Source organism: Nansenia antarctica (assembly GCF_963989245.1).
Source record: "Nansenia antarctica genome assembly, chromosome: 4".
Lineage (NCBI taxonomy): Eukaryota > Metazoa > Chordata > Actinopteri > Argentiniformes > Microstomatidae > Nansenia > Nansenia antarctica.
In genome coordinates this window covers 67,877,504-67,897,127 of record NC_137689.1, presented here as the reverse complement: position 1 = coordinate 67,897,127, position 19,624 = coordinate 67,877,504, and the positions used below count along the sequence as shown (strand labels likewise).

The window sequence follows — 19,624 nt, the reverse complement described above, 5'->3', positions numbered from 1 at the left end:
AACTGGATAATAAGAGGGACAGACATTCAAGGTAGTCATTATTAGGAGATTACTGCGCCCGACCAAATGGAAAGAGGGAAAGCTAGCGGCACAGTATAATCTGTGCGCTTTTTCCCTTCTGGGAGGAGAGATTTTGGAAGAGGACAAAAAGGTCTGTGTTCTCAAACATTGGTTAAGCTGGCGATTTACTAAAAAAGCAAATCGACTCCTGTGCTCCTACAAGGGGATGATCTTGTTTGTTTTTCCTAAACAACAAGAGAAAGTGGAGCACAGATGAGTGCTGGACTTTACAGTTCATTACGTCCGAGTCGTAGACATCGACGAGCGAACCTCGCTAGCAAATGAACACTATTTTTGGAAATACAAAACAGTGAGACTGAATCAGACAGTATCAAACCAAGCAATAAATATCCGCAAACGACATTAGACACTACATAACTTGATTGCAGGCCTTTTGTAGAAAGCTAGAGGTTATAGTTACAGTTTCTTACATAGAAACTATAAACCATGAACATGAACTAATCGTATATCACCTGATCCCATGACACAAGCAGTTAACTGTTATATCTATAGAGGCTAACCAATTTTTATAAATGATTTGTTGCCTAAAAACACCATAGCTTCCTAACGACATAAAGACATCCTCTTGTTTTAGGATGTGAGAAGTCACCGTCACTGTGTCTCCTAAAACTTCTATTGCTCCCCTTGTACTGTTTCTCTGTTTCTCCAGTGTCTATATAAAAAATAAAAAAAGGTTCTAGGTTTAGAAGAAGGTGATAGAAGAAGGTTTTTCCTTCTATCACAGAGACTGCCAATGGCCCCGGGCCTGAGCTGGATTACTCTTCCTGCTACGACTGGTGGATTGATGATTCACTTGCTTAGTCAAATGTATTGATTGTAAGTCGCTTTGGAATAAGGCGTCTTCCAAATGCCAAAAATGTCACCGTCTGCCAAATGTAAATGTCACCGACGCACAGCAGTGGTTTTGCAGGGTTGAAAGGTCATGGAGGTCACAGGGATTATCCTGTGGGCATGACACAGGAAGTCACATCCTGGCGACAGGAAAGTCCTCCACCACAGAGCATCTACAGCTGACAAAACTCACAGAGTTTTCCTTTAGTATGAACTTTCAGCATCAGGTTAAGTGATAGTTATATTATATATATTAGTGTTCAACAGAACAACCGATACTGAAGGGACAACTTTCATTATACTACTGGACCTGTTACACTTCATGACGATTAGAGTAGCCCGGGCCAGCCCAGGCCTAACCTCAATCAGATATGACCTCGGCCCAGGTTAGATATCATACTATGACTAGTAGAACCCAGATGAGATGGACAGTAAACACACGTGTGTGTTTCAGTAAGCCCTCAGTAATCCTCTTTACAGACACAGGCACAAAGGAAATCCAGTCCGTGACTGACTGCCTGCCTGGCTGGCTGCAAACCCATAGAGAAGCATAGCTTCGTTTAAATTCACTTGTTTTTATCAATGGACCCAGCCGAGGGACCAGCCTAGATTCTTCGAACCCTGAATGACATGTTGTTTCCGTTATGCACTTCCGGCATCACCAGCCAAATGAGATGATATAACAATCCTGAGAGGCTCTGACTGGTCAATCTCTGGTGGAATTTAGCCCTCCCTGACACACACACACACACACACACACACACACACACACACACACACACACGTAGGAAGCGCACTGACTGACTGTCGGACTGATGAAGCTCAACCCTACCCGTGAGCTACTCTCATGTCACGGTTGGATTCCTTGTTCTGGAGAAACAGGATTATTCTTGCAGTAATCTGAGAATCCCGGAAAAGATCCTATTATTTCTCGATGTATTGAGCATTGTATTACTGTAGGTACAGTCAAATAGACGCACAGTTAAGAGGGTCATTTCACAGACCAACATTTTTATGTTTATGCTACTTACAAACTCCAAGTTGAGAGAGTAAATAATGTCACAGGTCTCTTGATTGAAACCACACAATGACCTTCTGAATTTTGGATCAAGAACGAAACTCTCTGAACATAAAGCATTGCGCTTAATCTACAAACAAAGGCTCAAGTGGCATCCAAAACTCAAAATCATGGTCAGATCATCTGATATGGTATCATCTACTGTCTCATCACTTCAAAGAGAGTCAGAGAGACGTGATATCTGTTTCTAATGACATCATTGCATCAGTTGGTTAACCCTTTACACCCTGAGGGCGAAGGTCACTGTCGAGGGCAGGTACCTGCATCATGATGTGTAATCCGACCCTGACACTGACACCTCATCCATAACAAAGACGTACACAGGCACACAGGCACACGTGCACACACACGTGCACACACGCACGCACGCACGCACACACACATGCACACACGTACGCACGCACGCACGCACGCACGCACACACACACACACACACACACACACACACACACACACAGAACACACACACAATGCTAGCCACACACAAAGGGCACTGGCCATACACACACTCCTATGAACAGACACACTCCTGGCTGTACTGCGATCTGTGAAGAACTAGGCCACGGGCCAGAAGACTGAACGTGTGCGGATCAAAGACGATAATGTCGTCGTCGCCCAGGGAAAATCTGGAAGCAAACACAGGCATCCAGGTCCAGGAACATTCCAGGCCTAGTGTTAATCCCTTCCTGCTGACTAAACTAAGGGGTTTAAACCCCTCGGCTTCCCATCGTGATCCTCTCTCCTCTCCTCCGGCACCAGCAAAACACAGACCACAGAACAATATTAGCACACCCTGCTACTAGACACCGCAGTACACCTGACACCAAGTCACACCATGATGACAACATTATGGCGAGGAACTCAATGCGACCGACTGGGTTTGAACCTTATGTCATGTCTATCACACTACATGACTGTGTTAGTCTGCTGAGCTAGAGCCTAGGCGTTAGCTTGCGAACCTCACGCATATCTGCGGACACTCAGGAAGGTGCACTGTAAAACCACAACGTTTCTGTCTAACTTTTTTCTACGCCATTTGCGCCAAGTGTATCGGTGAAAGGGATTGGATCCAGCTTCTCGTCGTTTCCTCTCACTCCTTGATGTTGTTCAATGAAACATGGGGCTGCAGTAGTCAACACAACTCACATGGAGGCTGTGGGACGGCGCATGCTCGGCAGTGAATAATTGATGCGTATCGCTGAGGGTACTGAGGGACATAAAAAAGGGAGGGAGGGAGGGAGGGAGGGAGGGAGGGAGGGAGGGAGGGAGGGAGGGAGGGGGAGGAGGAGAGAATCCCTCATGGTCCTCACATGCCTATTTCACACCGGCAGTTCCGAACGCCGGTTCGCGTTCACGTTACGAAACCTCCGAACGTTGGCGCTGTCTGGCGAACGAGCCCGCGTTCATATCCGTTCATACCAGTGTATCGTTCGCCAGACATCGCCAACGTTCGGAGGTTTCGTAACGCGAACGCGAACCGGCGTTCGGAACTGCCGGTGTGTAAGCCCCAACAGTAGCCTGTGACTCAGGTGCTTCCAGAGGCCGCCCGGGGTGGGGGGGTGGGCAGAGGTGGGGGGGAACAAAGGCTGGTTGGGTATGGTTTCATCCAGGCATGGTGGTGGTGGTGGGAGCAGAACAGGGTTTAGGGAGATCCGATGTCTCTGCATTATTAACAGGGCTGGAGGTGATACTGTTTCCAGGTCATCGATACCCATCTCTCCACCCAGCATAGCAGTGACCCAAGGCCAAGACGTTTGCACGTTTTCACCCATAAAAGAGACACTAAGCTAGCAGCACGCTACTGCGGTGTACGGTATGGGCGCATAAGCAGCTTTTTAAATGGTGAGGATCTCTTGCGCTCGAGTAAACAACGAGCGGATTTGTGATCTTGTGACCTCGGCTGATGTAACAGCGTTTCGCAGGCCTTCGGTTAAAGGCTTCAGCTTTTTACCGACGAGAATTTTCCTGACATTTTCAGGTTGCTTCCGTGTCTTTTATCAGTGGCAGACTTTCTGCAGTAACCCACACCGTTCCTAGCGGGTTTAACAGATGCAAGGTCAAACCTCGGCTGTGATATCCAATTAACCCATTCTTCCAGCCTCACCTGTGTTTTCATGTCAGGATGAAAGCAAAAGCGGTGTTCAAAGGGCTCTTGAGTTCTAGAATGGAATGCCGGAATTCAAAGGGTTGAGGTTCTGTTTGCCCAAGGGCACTACCCAGGAGGGTACTAATCTAATGCTATGTAACAAAGCATGTATGGTTACGGCACATGTTAACATAGACGTATGTGCCAGACTATAGATAATATGTATCCTGTTCCAAGACATACTGTACATACTGTACCAGGGGAGGCTGCTGGAGGCAGAAATCGGAGGACAGGCTCTTGCTCTACCTCCAGCAGCCTCCACTGTTATGTCTAGTATATCTTGGAACAACATATGTATTATGTGTCACCGTCACAGCAATGTTTTGTCATGTTTTGTTCCAGTCTACTCACCTATGCTGGTGGGGAAGATGTCCTCATTGTTGATCTGGACCTCGATCCAGTCCATCAGCAGACTCATGTACTTCGGCGCCGGGAGGGCGGTGGGCTTCTTGTACTTGTGGTCGTCCTGCCAGCGGTACTCGTACCTGGGGCCTCCGGACATGACCGGACAGGTCTTCTCCGTGCAGTACTCGCACACCGTGCCGTAGATGAGGTTGATGCGGTTGAAGAAGTCCACCACGTGCACCGCCACCCAGTCGCTGAGGTCTTCGCCGTGCGGCAGCTGCACGGCCGCCCGCAGGTCCACGCCCGAGTTGAGCGAGGCCTGGGCCTTCTTGTGCAGCTCGAAGCGCTGCGTCCCCGGCTCGAACTTGCGCTTGGGCCGGAAGGTCTTGTCCTTGTTGAAGACTTGCTTCAGGGCGATGGACATGTTGACGGGGACGGGGACCGCAGGGGTCAGGGGGATGAAGCGGGAGGGAGAGCTGGGGAACAGCTGAGGTTTGGAAGCCGGCCGTGGAGGCGACCCCGGGGAGGAGAAGCTGGTACCAATAGTCGCTCTGGGAGGAGGAGGCGGGTTAGGGCCACTGTCTATTCACTGGAGAGACGGAGAACATCAGGACACCTCCACCTATGGACAATCAAAACCAAAACAACTTTCAGGATGATGTGGTAACAGGAATCCCCAGATAGCCAATTTATATAATCCTCATTCTGAATAAATGGAAAGAGGAAGTGAGGAGGGAGTTTCAACAGGGGAGTTTCCTCGCAAGCTGAATCTCACGTTACGCTGCTGTTCATTTCAGGTTACGACAGGAAAGTTGTGAAATGTGAGAGTGGGGACGTCCCTATGATTTTTAATCATCATTTTCGATACAACTATATATCACTGTGTGGAATGTAGTTCTATGATGCCAATCATTCTCTCTCGACAGAAATGCATTGTGCGCAAGTGGTAAATCTAGGCTTTCTCTTGATTGATATCTGTGTCCAGATCTTGTTGCCACTTGTCCTACCACAAACCCCAGCACAATGGATGACTCTGTGATGATGTCAGTGTAAAGAGAGGCTGTTCTCACCACAGAGCCCTGTCAACACCACATTCACACCCACGCTCGGTCAGAGAAAGGATAACACCTGAAACCTGATGGATCATTTCAAATGTTTGGTGAGGTGACTTGGTTATGGAGAATTGGGTAGTGCTGTGTCTGTTCATTGAGGTGTTTGTATAAACTGTTACTATTGTATTGTATATTTTGTATCTGTGTGTTCTCTGTAACATTGTAACAAGGACTAAAACAACATTCCCCAAAATGTGGTGTTCAAATAACCCTCCTTTGTAATTCAGATGCAAAGTAAATTGATCCAGAATTTGAATTTGATCTTGTCCTCCTTAAGCAAACAATACAAAAACCCCACATTCCTCCAGTAAAGACACAACTTCTAGGACTGTATCGAGTTCAATTTGGTCTAACAGGAGTGTAATCTGATTATTATGATATCATACAGATCACATCATTCACACCTTGTAGTTAATAGGACATGATTGGAGTTATGTGGACATCATCTCAATGGCATTTTAGACACTTTCTCAAATGGATTACATTTTCTCTGAAACACCCTGATTAAAGTGAACAACATTCTGTGTGTGTCAAGAGGAATGTAACCCTTTACTAGCATGGCATTGTAAGACATTGGAAAGAAAGAGGATAATCAGAGGAAAATCGGTTGATACTATTATTGTATTTCAGTTAAAGTATTGTAGCAAATTCTTCTAGAAGCAGCATCATATGCTCTGATTTTCCATTATATTCAAAGCTACAAGCTTGAGCAGTGTGTGTACTATCGTGGATCACATACTTAATTAAAATGGGAACACAGAATGCTGCATTATGAAACATAGACACACACAGACATCCACAACTCTGGTAGGACTCCAAAAGAAGATCCCAATGGGGCATTGAAATGCTGTTTGTTTGTGTATCTCAAGAAATTACAGCGGGATCTTATCACAGTTAGACTGTGAACCCCATGATTATATTATCTAGCACCTGAACCAGTGGGATGTGCGCAGTACATTTCCTTGTTTTGAGTCTAGCTAGGAACACAGAAAACAGAAAGCAGCCTTGAGTTGGTCGGGTGAGGATAGATACAACATAAAAGGGGCCCCTTCAGGCCAAATATGTTGCCTGACCAGATCTGAACCTGCCTGCCAGGTTGTTGGGTTCACTTCCCCCTAATTGCTATCTAATCAGTCTGGCCCATGCTCCAGATCCATCCCCAGGACACCCCCTGTCTGTATAGGTTTTTCCATTTGCTTTTCCATTTGTCTATTGGACTACACACACACACATGCACAAATATACACACACACACACACACACACACACACACACACACACACTGAGCACAACAGTTAATGCTGAGTTATGGGACGTTAGCACCACAAATTACATTTCAATACAAAAGTAAATATAATAAATACATAAAACTTAACATACTTAACATACTGTATATCGTTACATTTACACTATGTATAAGTTATGTCACTAACATTGTTAAAATCCTTTACAAGAAGAGGTCCTTGGCCTCTGAGTGAAGAGTTTGAACACTGTAACACCTAACCCTAACCCAACAAAGCAAGATCTGCAGATTAGACCATCTTGGGACTCCAAGACTTCTAAGGTTTAAGCAACTTGAAAAACAACATTTCCAAAGCCTTCTGTCTTGGTTGAAGGAGCCACGCCATGGTATCACTTGTCGAGCCAGAATGCTATCTAACAGATTAACCTGAAGAACAGACAAAATGACGCTTCTCTTGAGTTCACGTTATCTCACATCACAAATGTTGACCTGCCAGTTTAGCTTCTCCTGTATCACGCTTGATCTAAAACAAGCCCTCTAAACAGAGCAACCTGCCTCCCATGAGACCAACCAGGGGAATTATTGGTATTACTCAAATGATTGCATAGGAGGCAAAAAGCAGAGGACACTTACCTATGTAGCCCATGTGGCTAGCCACCATAATTAGTCTCAACGCCCTGGTAATGTAGTCTAGACAGGGCTAACATCTATGCTACTCTTGACACTCAAGACCCGTCGTTCCCTGTAAACCTTGCCCGAGGGCTAACCATGCTGACTGATTGAATATAGAACCATGACAGGCAGGAAAGGAAGTGAGTCACACACAGTAATCCAGAGGTGCAGCAAAGAATGTGTGGATTTGTTTTTAAAAGAAACGTTTATGCTCATGGATTTGAGTACTTTCTGTGGCGTGGTCTTTTGAATGATTCATGAGCTTGGTAGGGATGCTTACGGGTTTGAAGAGGCATCCTGTCCTTACAGGACTTATATTCCCACAGAGAGCATATTCCCTGTACAGTATTACGGTAGTATTTAAATAGAACAAGAACACAAGGGTGGATCAGATATGTAAAATGGAGACCAACAGTAGACTCACAGAGAGAACACACAGGCGGCTGCGGCTCAGGAGGTAGAGCCGGCGTCTAACGATCGCAAGGTCAGCGGTACGATTCCCCGGCTCCTCATGTCGAGGTGTCCTTGGGCAAGACACTGAACCCCAAAATGCTCCCAATGAGAGGGCTGGCACCTTGCATGGTAGCTTGCCACCATTGGTGTGTGAATGGGTGTGAATGGGTGAATGAGAGGCCATTATAAAGCGCTTTGGATAAAGGTGCTAAGTGCAGTCCATTTAACACAATCTAATAAATAGCACACAGGTGACGCATCATTTTTGGTGAAACATTTGTCATTTGAGTGTGCTCAGTCAACTGCTCCCTGATTTTTTTTTTTTTTTTTTTACCATTTTGCAGATGCTTTTATCCAAAGTGACTTACAATTAGAGATTACAGGCACAGTCTCCCTCAAACATGTATTTTCAGTAATGTTGAAGACCTAGGCTACTAAATTATATACGTGGGAAAAAGGACTGTATCCTTATTCATATTTCACCACTACTAACACTCTCCTGTCACCGACTTCCAATAGACATCCCATGTTTAAAACTCTTGAATAATACTTGCAACATGGTTCATTAACAAGAATGCCATGAAATTGCAAATAGAAAAATAGGAAAGAGTCTGGGAGGGAGGGAGTGGGGCAGAGAGAGTGCTGATCACTCGCTGTCTAATCGGCTACAGGCCTGGCTCTGTCGATGCTCCAGCTCATATAATAATGTGATCTTCATCTGTAGCTGTTTAATACACTGGTGTCATACATTCCACTCAATCGAAATTGCTGCCTCAGCCCCTAGTGTGCTGCATTCCCAGCCATATCAGAGCAACAATTAAGAACATACCACCAGGGGAGGCTGGTAGAGTAGGAATCAGAGGAATGGCTCATTGTAATGCACGAAATGGAATGAGGAACGGGATCAAACACACGTTTTGCTATTGACATCAAGACCCCCAACATCTGATCTCTAATTCAAATTAGGTTGAGGACGGAAGAATTTCATAATTGATTGTCAATTATTTTTCTCACAATTCCTTTACGACAAACAAGGTCTGTCTGTAGTAGAGTTGTGCGAGACTGCATTTGCAATGCAAATATGATTAAAGAGCATTATACAGAACACTAGAGGCTAGCATACTATCTACTACTATCTACTACTTCATCATTTGAAGGCTCGGGGGGCAGGTCATTCTCTCTGGTCTGGTCAGTCCTTCCTTTACATCCAGTCCTGTGTATTTAAAGGACCACCAACTGCTGTCCTTTCAGTGGCTGTTAAGAGCAGCTATAAACATTCCAGGGCTGTGCCCTTGGGGGGGCCCCGATCCGTACCAGTAGGCTGGTCATGACAACACAGAGTGTGAGAGACATGTCTGCTTGAGCTAACCAAGATGGGACAAAGAACAGGTCGACAAGTTCCAACCAAGCTGGTCTGTTTTCTGGAGGTGTGAAGATGGTAACACTCAGAGATGTAACACAGATGTAACTGCCGCAAAGTCGTTAGACAGAGAAGATAAGCCTCTAGTCTAAATGTAAACAAGTATGAATCAAAGTTGAAAGAACATGGTTCAATTCATGGTTATAAAGGTCCTGGAGGAGTCCTGTGTGGGTCGCATAATTCTAAGTAGCTGTGGAAACAACTCCACTTGTCCATGTTCTGAGAGCTTCAGTCTTTCAAGGGCTAGTTACTTTTTTCTTTTTCTTTTTCTTTTATGCGTGTGAATTTCTCACTGGTGTGTTGTACATCCTTATATGGTTGACTGCGTACTCGCCACCATACAAATGGAAATGAAAGACCCTGTTTCTTTCAGACATTTTTTTACCATCACGCTGACTGCCTTCTCGTGTGCTACTTCCTCCAGTCAGGATGGGATCTCTGGAGCAGAGGTGGAGCTGAGTGTCAGACCAGGAGACAATCACTCTCTAATGTGACTGCAGTATATCCACTGGAGTTTACGAAGTGTGATTCAGGAACTGCTCTCATGAGCACCAGTCCCCGCTTATCATTTCATCGCACTTCAGGATCATAATGTCATTATATTCTGGTCTTCAGAAGCCGTTCCCTCACTTCACTGTGGTGTGGATCACCTCTAACCACTACTGATTGAGAAGGTCTGAGGGCCTTCATAGGGCCTATGGTAATGGAATAAGGTGTTTTAAAGAAGAAAGTGCTCCATCACATTGTAAATGTCACCAACATGCTTTCATTGTTGAACGATCCACCACCATCATCTCTAGTGATCTCTCTGCTGACTGTAGTCTCAGCTGGGTCCCGGTGGTCCTGGCCTCAAGAGACCGTAAAACTCACAGTTACAGTAACAGGTAACAGTTACTCATCATACACCACAATATATGATAACAGTTAGCTTGAAACTCAGTTCCCACAAGCCCATGTTCAGTCCGGTCAATGTTTAACCTTGTAGTCTGTGCTTTGCAAATAGTTCTGAAACCGCAGTAACACATTCCTTTCCTCTGAGACCTTGAACACACACAACCTCTCACACAGAATAACCTGCAATAAGAATGTGATTCATAAATGCTAGAGATCGTCATTTGACTCACTTCATCAGTCAGTTCTACAAATCGGAATGTTAAACTCAATGGTTCAATGATAAACTCAATAGAATCCAACTGGATTCCCAGTGTAAACAGTGGGTATTGGCTTCTTTTGGAGGAGTAAGCATTATGTCACACGTGAAATAGACTTAGCATTTCATGTCTTGGTGGTCTACATTAAACTTTCACTGATTGTGTGTGTATTGAATGTTCAGCCATGAGAGAGCATCAATCGTTCATGAAGGACATAGGTATATAAAGGAGAATGCCAGTTCGTGACGTTAGAATTATAAGGTTCTAGCTCCATTTTTGTCAAAATTGAGTTTTTTACATTATCTGATCCATTAGGTGTTTATTAATGCCTGTGTGGTATTATTTTTTAAATGTTGACATTTTTGAGTTAGTAATTAATAAAATACAAAGGTCCTATCTCACAAAACATAATGGAATGTAAACACTTTGACGCTCAATATCTCTGAACTGCCCTAAACGGAGATAGAACCGTATAATTCTAAGCTCACGAGTTGTTGGGTGTTTTCCGTCTAGGTGTTTCCCACGCATGATTGGCCATGAGGAAATGCATAAGATCTTAGGTGAGTTCCATAAAATGCTCTGGGTTCTTTCGTCTGCTAGGGGTTTACTGTGTAACCCCGGGAATGGTCTAACATGTGGCTTGTGTTTCTAGAAAGACTGAAAACTAGATCCTCTTTTAAGAGAGGGTAAAAACTAGACCACTGAAAAGCATCATAATGCTAGTGTTAGGAGTTCCCCTGCCACTATTGAGAACTCTTTGATTGGCATATGAGGTCAAGGAGAGAAAGAGACATTATGGAGGGATGCATGAGAGAGACAGCCGCCCCCCCCCCCCATAGAGCATGTGTAGAGGACTATGACCCTTTCTCAATTTTTAATTAATATTTACATTTGACATTTACTGTAGCAGACGTCTTTATCCAAAGTGATTTACAAGTACATTTGTCTAAAGTAAGTGAATCATCTATACATCACTCATCATGAGGAAAACAAATCTATGCTAGGACCAGGGGGGGGGGCATTACTTTTTAAATGTTTATTATTCACAATAGAGAAACTGTACAGGGGGGTAGTGGGGGTGAATATGTCTTTAGGAGGGACAGTCAAGATGCAGCCTGAAGAGATGGGTCTTCAGTCTACTACGGCAATGGGCCTGGATCAAGCAGATCAGCCCCAACACATTACTTATGTCAATTTTAAGCAGAAGCTTTTTGAGAAGTAATAATAATAATAATAATAATAATTCATTACATTTATATAGCGCTTTTCCGAGGCTCAAAGACGCTGAGAAGCGAGAAATCAAGTTTCAATAACAATTGAGAAGCCTATGAGGGCCTATGAGGAGTCATCCACTCATACAAGCCATCAGGGGCATAGTAGGAGGGAACATGGCCCACACATTATTATCTCAACAGATCAGAGCAAGTTTTAAATATCCATGGTAACAAGTTGTAAATATGGATTTCTGGAATTGTCATCAGAAGCCCTACTGCAGTTAGAGTAAGAACTAGCCTTTTCTATAACAAGTAGCCGGCATAGTGTAACGAAAGGGATAATGGCCACCCATGGCAGTAGAGGGGTTGGTATTACATAATGAGACCTTCAGATCTAGCCAGCAGTATAACCAATGACAGCTAGCAGAGGGAAACACGGGTTACTAAGCAAACACACATACAGAGTAACCAGCAGTGGTGGCTGGCGCTGTGCTGTACACAGTGGTATGCTGGGGGGGGGGGCACTGTGGCAGAGTAGAAAAGCTCCTTTAGCAACAGACTACTATAACCACATTGCAGTAAGGAGAGCTATAGGAGGATCTTCTGCCTGCCACAATAAGACTGTACAACTCCTCCTCTGGCTGGCTTGATCAGGGTGATCAGTCAGGCTGGGGGTTGCTAAACCACACTAGACTGTTGTTACTTAATGTTTTCAGATGTCTAGTTTTTTCTATTATCACTTTATTTGGTTGTTGTTTCTTAAGTGAGTTGCTGTAACGTATTAATTTCCCCTCAGGGATCAGTATATCTATCTATCTTATGATAATAATAATAATAATAATAATAATAATAATAATAAGCTTTATTTGTATAGCACCTTTCATACATTACAATGCAGCTCAACGTGCTGTACAATATCAGCAAAGTGCTGTACAATCTTGACCAGTCTGTTCGTCTTGGGGAATGCATGAGGTCAAATCAACAAAAACTGAGCTAGGCTTTCAAGTTAAAGCCACTGCATGCAATCCAACCATAACGTCACTGACCCGGTCCTAAGGCTATGCCTGATCGTAGTCATTCAATTATTATATTCCGTTCGATAAATGAATGATGTCACTCAAATGTATCACTTTAACTTTGAGCCATTTCAGTTACGACACATAATGAATGATTTACCAACAACGAACTAGGCAAGAGTTCACTGGCACATATTTGTTTTAGAAAAACAAAGGTTTAACCAATAAACCGGGTTGTTTACCTTATCCCTGTTATAGGTGTTCTCTTTAAACAACTCTTATCGGTGACATGCAAATACAGAACCTTCTGTGGACATGGTTCTAAATGGAATATATTTATATATATTAATATATAGGTTGAGGTAGATATCGTTCATGTCAAAGCAAAAAATGAAGATAATTATTCAATAATTGCTTCTTATAAGTTGTGTTGAAAGTGAGAGGACAGGCAAACAAGTAAACAAATAAAATCGAGGTTATAAAGCCCAATCGCAAAAACAATTGTTTTACCTTCTTGAAAGGTGAACATTTCTACATTCAAGACAGCAACAAAGTAACAGCATGCTTGAGTGACGAGTAAGTTCTAAGTCATGAAGAGCAATAGTTTCATTGATGAACTGTTGGAGATCCATAAAACATGAGAAACTTCATTTGATTGTCTACTATTTGAATGTTAATCGTGCTTACCTCAATAATCCGTCAAATACATCCACAACTGTGTACTTTCTCGCCTTCGTTCGAGCAGAATTCCCATGCACATTAAATCCCCGTGTCCCGCTCAGCGCAGTCTTCACAGGGGGAAAGCCCAAAGCAGACTTATGAGCCAATAGAAACGCCCATACCGAGTGAGCGGCTGCAATCGATGTGGGTTTGCAAAATACAAGACAGGACAAGCAACGAGTTTCAAGTCACATTTCTCTCTACATGTCTATAGGTTGGTACAAATAAGGTGAAAAGATAAAGTTCAAAAGACTCATCATAGCCGGTAATAATGACGGTATCAAATATCTCCCAAGAATCTTGGATATAAAATACTGTGCGTATTCTACAGAACAGCGTCATCTCGTGGTAATGTATGGAAGGTGCATTATAATCTGTTTTCCACATTGGACATAATAGGTATTAATAGGTGTGTTTATGCTCTACATACCTATTTAAACAAAAAACAACAATATTATTTGAAACACTTAAGAGCTTCACTTGATTGAGTTTGCCTTGTACAATGCAACCGATAGCATAGCCATCAGTCCCCAAAAGTGCAAACTCTCCCAAGACCCAAGCCAAGGCTTCTCTGATTCCTTGAATGGCTTCATAGTTTAGAAATCACCCAACTGTGAACAGAACACACAATTTGAGAATCATAAAATGTACTTTTTATCTTTATCGGGAGTCGTCAAGACAATAAACAATTGCAATTGGGAATTTGACAATGTGACCAATGCACAGTTAAAACGCGAGAATGGCGCCATCTAGTTATCAAACTATAGGATGACAACAGATTGAAATACTGTAGGAAAACATGCTCATTCATCAACAATGGAAAAAAAACAATGAAACAATGGGAATAAAACTGGTTAATTTAACAATCAATCCTTTTTCTGATTGCATTACAGCAACATAAGGCAACTACGTTCACACAAAAGCATCTCTTAAATCAAGGTCTATTTCCCTTTGTGAGAATATGGCTTTTAATATGATTGATATCATAGTCCAACAGTCCTTTGACATTTTTCTTTTTGTCAACAAGATAAATAAGGTATAAGGTAAGTCATTCCACTCATCATTGAGTATAAAGATAGTTACCCATCAACAATATGTCAGAGTGATGCAGTTCTCTTGCTCAACTTGCTCATAGTATCAAAAGTGTGTGAGTGGGGGGGGGGGGGGGGGGGGAGTTTGAAATTTGTGCAAATAAATGTCTTACAGTAGTACAGTAAGAGACTTGAGTAAACCACCAACAGTAATAGAAGTAAAATGCTGAACAAAATATTTCCCCCCCCACAGATTTCACCCAAATGTTCAAATACTATTGCACTGTGTTGTAGAGGAAAACATAGCAAAAATCAACCAACGGTTGTATGATATGTGAAATTGGGCACCTTTAGTCTAAGGACTACCTCAGAGGCAAAATATGGTAACACTTAACATGGTTGCCCCGATATCTGTGCAGTGACACTACTCGTGCTCTCATAACACTGTATTAACATGTAACATGTTTCTTTAAGGAAAATTCCTGTAACATGTTAATACCATGTTATTAATAGAATAGTTACAGTGTTATAACACAGGTATAGCGGCAAATTATTATAAAGTGTTACCAAAACACACTTAAGCCCAATTTATACTTCTGCTTAAAAATCTACGCCGTAGGCTCACGCGCACCTCTCCAAAAATGTAACTACGCGGCACAGTACACACGACCAACGCGACGCAGACCGACCAACGCAGAACTATAAATTGGGAGAGCCCTTGCGTAGGCTATGGCGTAGCCGCGCGTAAATTCGACGCAGAAGTATAAATTGGGCTTTAGAGGGTAAAATGGTACTGTAGTAGTGCAGGAACAGGTTGACAAACACTTTCATAAAAAGTGTAAGGTCTATTACCATCCTGAGTAGACATCATCTAAATGTGCAGGATGAGTTAGAGAGTAGTGTCGAAACAAAACAGAAAGTGCAATCCAATTGCAAACCTGACATTTTAGCCTCTCAACTTACCCAAATACAAGTTGTGCAATAACAACTAAACAATGAAGTACTACAGTCTTCGCCTCACTAAAACCAGTGAACTTGAAAAGAAACAACCTTTTGAGATCAAGTTCAGCGTCATTGCAGAGGGACCGACCGTCTTGAAATCTTGACTGGTTGTGAAAAACAAAAAAACCCTGAAGAAAATCAAACACGACTGGAGGAGGAATATGGAACTGGTCTATTCAAGTAGGTCCTGATCACAAGCCATCTATGGGGTCGATCCCTTTGAGGACATCATAGAGTTGTTTAGGCAAGATCACGTAGCCCTCCCCCAGTGACGGGTCCTTGTTAGCTCTCTGAAACTCCCCAATGGCTTTAAACCTCTTCAGCTGGCGCTCTTGGCGCCGACACTTCTGCTGCACTGTTTTTAGCTTCTTCCTCAGTTTGTCCAACTGTTCCTCAAGCTGTTCGATGCGCTTCTTCTGCTGGACTGTGTCCTCCACCGTGTAGTTGTGGTCGCAGGAGATGGACATACTAGGGGGAAGCTCTAGGCTCTCCACCAGAGGGACCACAGCAGCATGCGCCGGCTCCGGCTGCAACACCTGTGACACCTGCAACACCTGTGCAATGTGTGCATGCACCTGTGTCGTCGTCTCCTCCGAGTCTGAGAGAGGGAGCGTCAAAGGGAAGTCCATCTCCGGTGGAAACGGGTCCTCCAAGGATTCTGCCTATAAGAGAATGAAGGGACAGGATGTGTCATTGTAAAACTGCCCCTTCGGTACAACCGGTGTCTTGTTTATTGATAGACAGCACCTCAACCTTGGGGTCATGCATGAATGGCGGGCTTGCTTGCTTGGTAAGATGGAAAAAGAGACTGAAACACAATTGGGGGGTTAGCAATTGACAAATCTGTTACCTTGATCTGTAATTTACTGAAGCAGAAGAGTGAAGGTACTGCATTTTCCTTCAGTACTCTGTTATTGCATTCTCTTTTGAAGCAGTCTTTCGTGAAGTGTTGAGAGCAGATATTGCTGTATTTTGTCGGCTTGAAGTTGTTTCTCCTCATTGCTGTGACCCATTTCCCACACACGTCTGGACGTGCTAATGGGAACCTACAACAGGAGGGAAAAAGCGTCATATAATATTCACTTCTAAAATGACTAGGTCACTGATACAATTATTACAACTGGTCAGTTCCATGTCCACCTCAGGCAAATACAGGAGAGAAGTTGAAATGCAATCTATTTCCCGAATTGCTATGGAGGTGTTGCTGTTTATGTGCCAGTATGTGTCGCCATAAAGAGTTCAACCTATGTAATGATAGGGAGGGAGCAATGTGTTAGTGTTGCTGCAGATAGCAGGTTTGTTAAACAGTTGAGACAATGAATATCAACTCAAGTCTGAACAGTGTGAATACGTGTTGTGAAAGAGGAGGCTAACTGAGAAGACGAATTTAAGTATTTCAACTGTTCGTGAGCTTAGAATTATAATCTCCGTTTAGGGTAGTTCAGAGATATTGAGCGTCAAAGTTTTTACATTCCATTATGTTTGGTGAGATGGAACCTTTGTATTTTATGAATTACTAACTCAAAAATGTCAAAAAAGAAACACCACACAGGCATTAATAAACACCTAATGGATCAGATTATGTAAAAAAAACTCAATTTCGACCAAAAATGGAGATAGAACCTTCTAATTCTAAACTCACGTGTTACATCTGAGTGACATCAAAGAGGCGGCTGCTGCTACCAACGGCAACATGTCGATGTGATGATAAACTACCGAGCTTAGCTACAGAGTCAAAGGCTGCCCTCTCCACAAGATGACAATCACAAAACATATTAGGCAGCTTCGATAGAATAATCCAGGTGGTGAAAAACCATCACGCTTTCGAAAAACAACAGTGCCATTGAAAGCTTTGGCAAGCAGCATAGCTCTCTTATCTGTAGACGAGATAGCAGCGTGATGGTGTTAGCTAGCTGACATTACTACTTCAGTTCTGACAGAGAGAGTGGACCCAGTGCGTGGCTCGTATCGGAGTTGAACTTACTTGTGAAATGAAATGTTTTTATCTTTATGATATCTGTTTTTACATCCATAGGCAGAGCACGACTGCACCATCGCTACAATCCCCCCGAGTTGCAGAAGACGGTATTTTGACAGTTGAGGTGTGCTCCTTTTCTTGTTTGCACGCTTGTTTGTCCTTTCTTGGCGAGGTTCTCTTTTCCAGTTTCCACAATGGCCGAATTGGCTTCACAATCATGATCACGTGACACGTGTCCTCAACTTTGATTCGCAAAGATTTTCTCTCTCTCTCTCTCTCTCTCTCTCTCTCTCTCTCTCTCTCTCTCTCTCTCTCTCTCTCTCTCTCTCTCTCTCTCTCTCTCTCTGATTCGCAAAGATACAACTGAGCAAAAAAAAAAAAAAAATGATAGCACGTGATTGACAAGGTATGATATTTTGTATATTTGCGGTATAGTTTTAAAATAATAATGTTTTTGCACTGAAGTCGTTTATGTGAATGTCTTAACAATAACACGTAATTAATGCCCTCAGGGATAAAAACCTAATTTAAAACTTAGGGGGCTAAACCAGTAATGTATTACAAAATCCAGATCATGACACATTTAGGAATAAAATCAGTTGTTGCTTTCACTAATTTCAGTTATGTTATTGATAAAGCGACCAGAGATGTCTGGGCCTGGTGGGTCATCATGCACTAGTAACAATGTCAGTACAGTATGTAGGCCATGATGTAGCCTTCTTTGCAGAGTTATGTTCTCTGCCACAAAAGTTGTAAGTACTTCTGTAAACAGGAACGGTTGGGGAGTGTTACACAGGAAGTGTGGTTTACAACATGATATATTTCTATATCACATATTGACACCTTCCTTCCTCCTGTCACTGGTCTGAGAGAGCTGATTTGAAACCCTTGCTTTCGCTCATCTAGTGCTGTTGGATCAAGTTTTTGGGGGGGATGATGGAAGTAAATATTTGAACTGCGCCATAGAGCTGTGCATACCTGTTACATAGATTTGTGTTGATGTAACGTTAACACAATACATTTAGAGCTATTGGTTTAACCTCAAACACATTCAGTGGGATTTTAAGGAACTGCTCTCTTGCAAACAGACACAGGTACCACTATTTCATTTCTCTTTTTTTTCATCTACTCTTTCAGGAAGACACTTGTGCATTATATTTCATTGTAAGAGTGCTTAAGATATTCCAGATTTTACAAATGAGTTTATTATCAAGCATAACAGATGGATGGGATTGCCAGATCTTTTTTTTGTAAGGTCAAGATTTAATTTGGTTGATATTGATCACCATAACCTCTCAGGAAAATGTGTTGAAAGAAAATCAGACATCCACAGCTTGAAAATGATTAATGGCATTCCACATTTTTCCTACTGGTGCTGCCACATACATCCACTAGGGGGTGGTATTATACTGTTATGTAAAATGCACATCTGGAGTAAAGTTTACTGGAAGAATTGTTAAGTATCAGTTGTTACATCTCTCCTTGTCTATCATTTTAAAAGTAGTTTTTTTATTATTCATCATTAAAGAGAAATGTTAATATTTTTTGCATAGCTACCCCTCTGAGACACACACACACACACACACACACACACACACACACACACACACACGCACACACACACACACACACACACAAATACAGAGACATAGCCTGAGTACACACAGGCACACAGAGAGGTCAGAGTTCAGGGTGAAAGTACCATAGTGCAGTGCCCTGGAGCACTAATGTGCATTGTTCAGGACACAAGGGCAGTGGCACCTTTCTATATGTTTGTTAGTGACCAGATCATGACAATAATCGCAAAAATGTTTCACTTGGTGAGCCCTGAAAGAATGTATAGGTCAGGTACACGCTAAGCAGCAGGGTCAAAACAGGTAAAAACAGTTGTCATAGGTGCACATTTCCCACCACAAAGTTCCGTTCTTGAACATAAGATTGCTTTTACGAGGAAACATTCTAATCTCAACTATAAATACTTAAAAGGCCCAAATCTGTGGAATTTCAAATTACCTAGAGGGACAGAGAAGCTTAACTGCTTACCAAGGCTATTTCTGTTTTCCACACATTAATTTGCATGTCTCTATTGACATGTAATTACTGTAATACCCACCTACACCCGGAATTACCA

The 19,624-nt window shown here is 42.9% G+C and overlaps 2 protein-coding genes across 2 annotated transcripts in view; both read right to left on the bottom strand.

Annotated features, from left to right (window-relative positions):
* LOC308156687 (MOB kinase activator 3B) overlaps nt 1-13,540 on the bottom strand; it is a 28,977-nt gene extending 15,437 nt beyond the window's left edge. Inside the window, exons 1-2 of the mRNA XM_080530089.1 lie at nt 13,450-13,540; nt 4,488-5,103 (exon numbers count right to left, since the gene is read on the bottom strand). Of these exons, the coding sequence (XP_080386215.1) occupies nt 4,488-4,905 (418 nt within the window). The 5' untranslated portion in view covers nt 4,906-5,103; nt 13,450-13,540. The remainder of the gene's footprint in view (nt 1-4,487; nt 5,104-13,449) is intronic.
* A 1,883-nt stretch (nt 13,541-15,423) lies between these two features.
* On the bottom strand, nt 15,424-17,599 carry thap1 (THAP domain containing, apoptosis associated protein 1). Its single transcript, XM_080530356.1, has 3 exons — nt 17,500-17,599; nt 16,366-16,561; nt 15,424-16,177 (listed from the first exon to the last, which is right to left on the bottom strand). The coding sequence occupies exons 1-3, from the start codon at nt 17,568-17,570 to the stop codon at nt 15,707-15,709; spliced, it is 738 nt and encodes a 245-aa protein (XP_080386482.1). The 5' UTR covers nt 17,571-17,599; the 3' UTR covers nt 15,424-15,706.
* Nucleotides 17,600-19,624: the final 2,025 nt, after the last annotated feature.

Bases quoted from the DNA above. Each gene is read 5' to 3' on its own strand.
- thap1 (XM_080530356.1), bottom strand. From the start codon at position 17,570: ATGGTGCAGTCGTGCTCTGCCTATGGATGTAAAAACAGATATCATAAA. The intron at 16,562-17,499 runs GTAAGTTCAACT...CTCCTGTTGTAG, and splicing joins AAAAACATTTCATTTCACAA to GTTCCCATTAGCACGTCCAG. The intron at 16,178-16,365 runs GTAACAGATTTG...ATTCTCTTATAG, and splicing joins TCAGTAAATTACAGATCAAG to GCAGAATCCTTGGAGGACCC.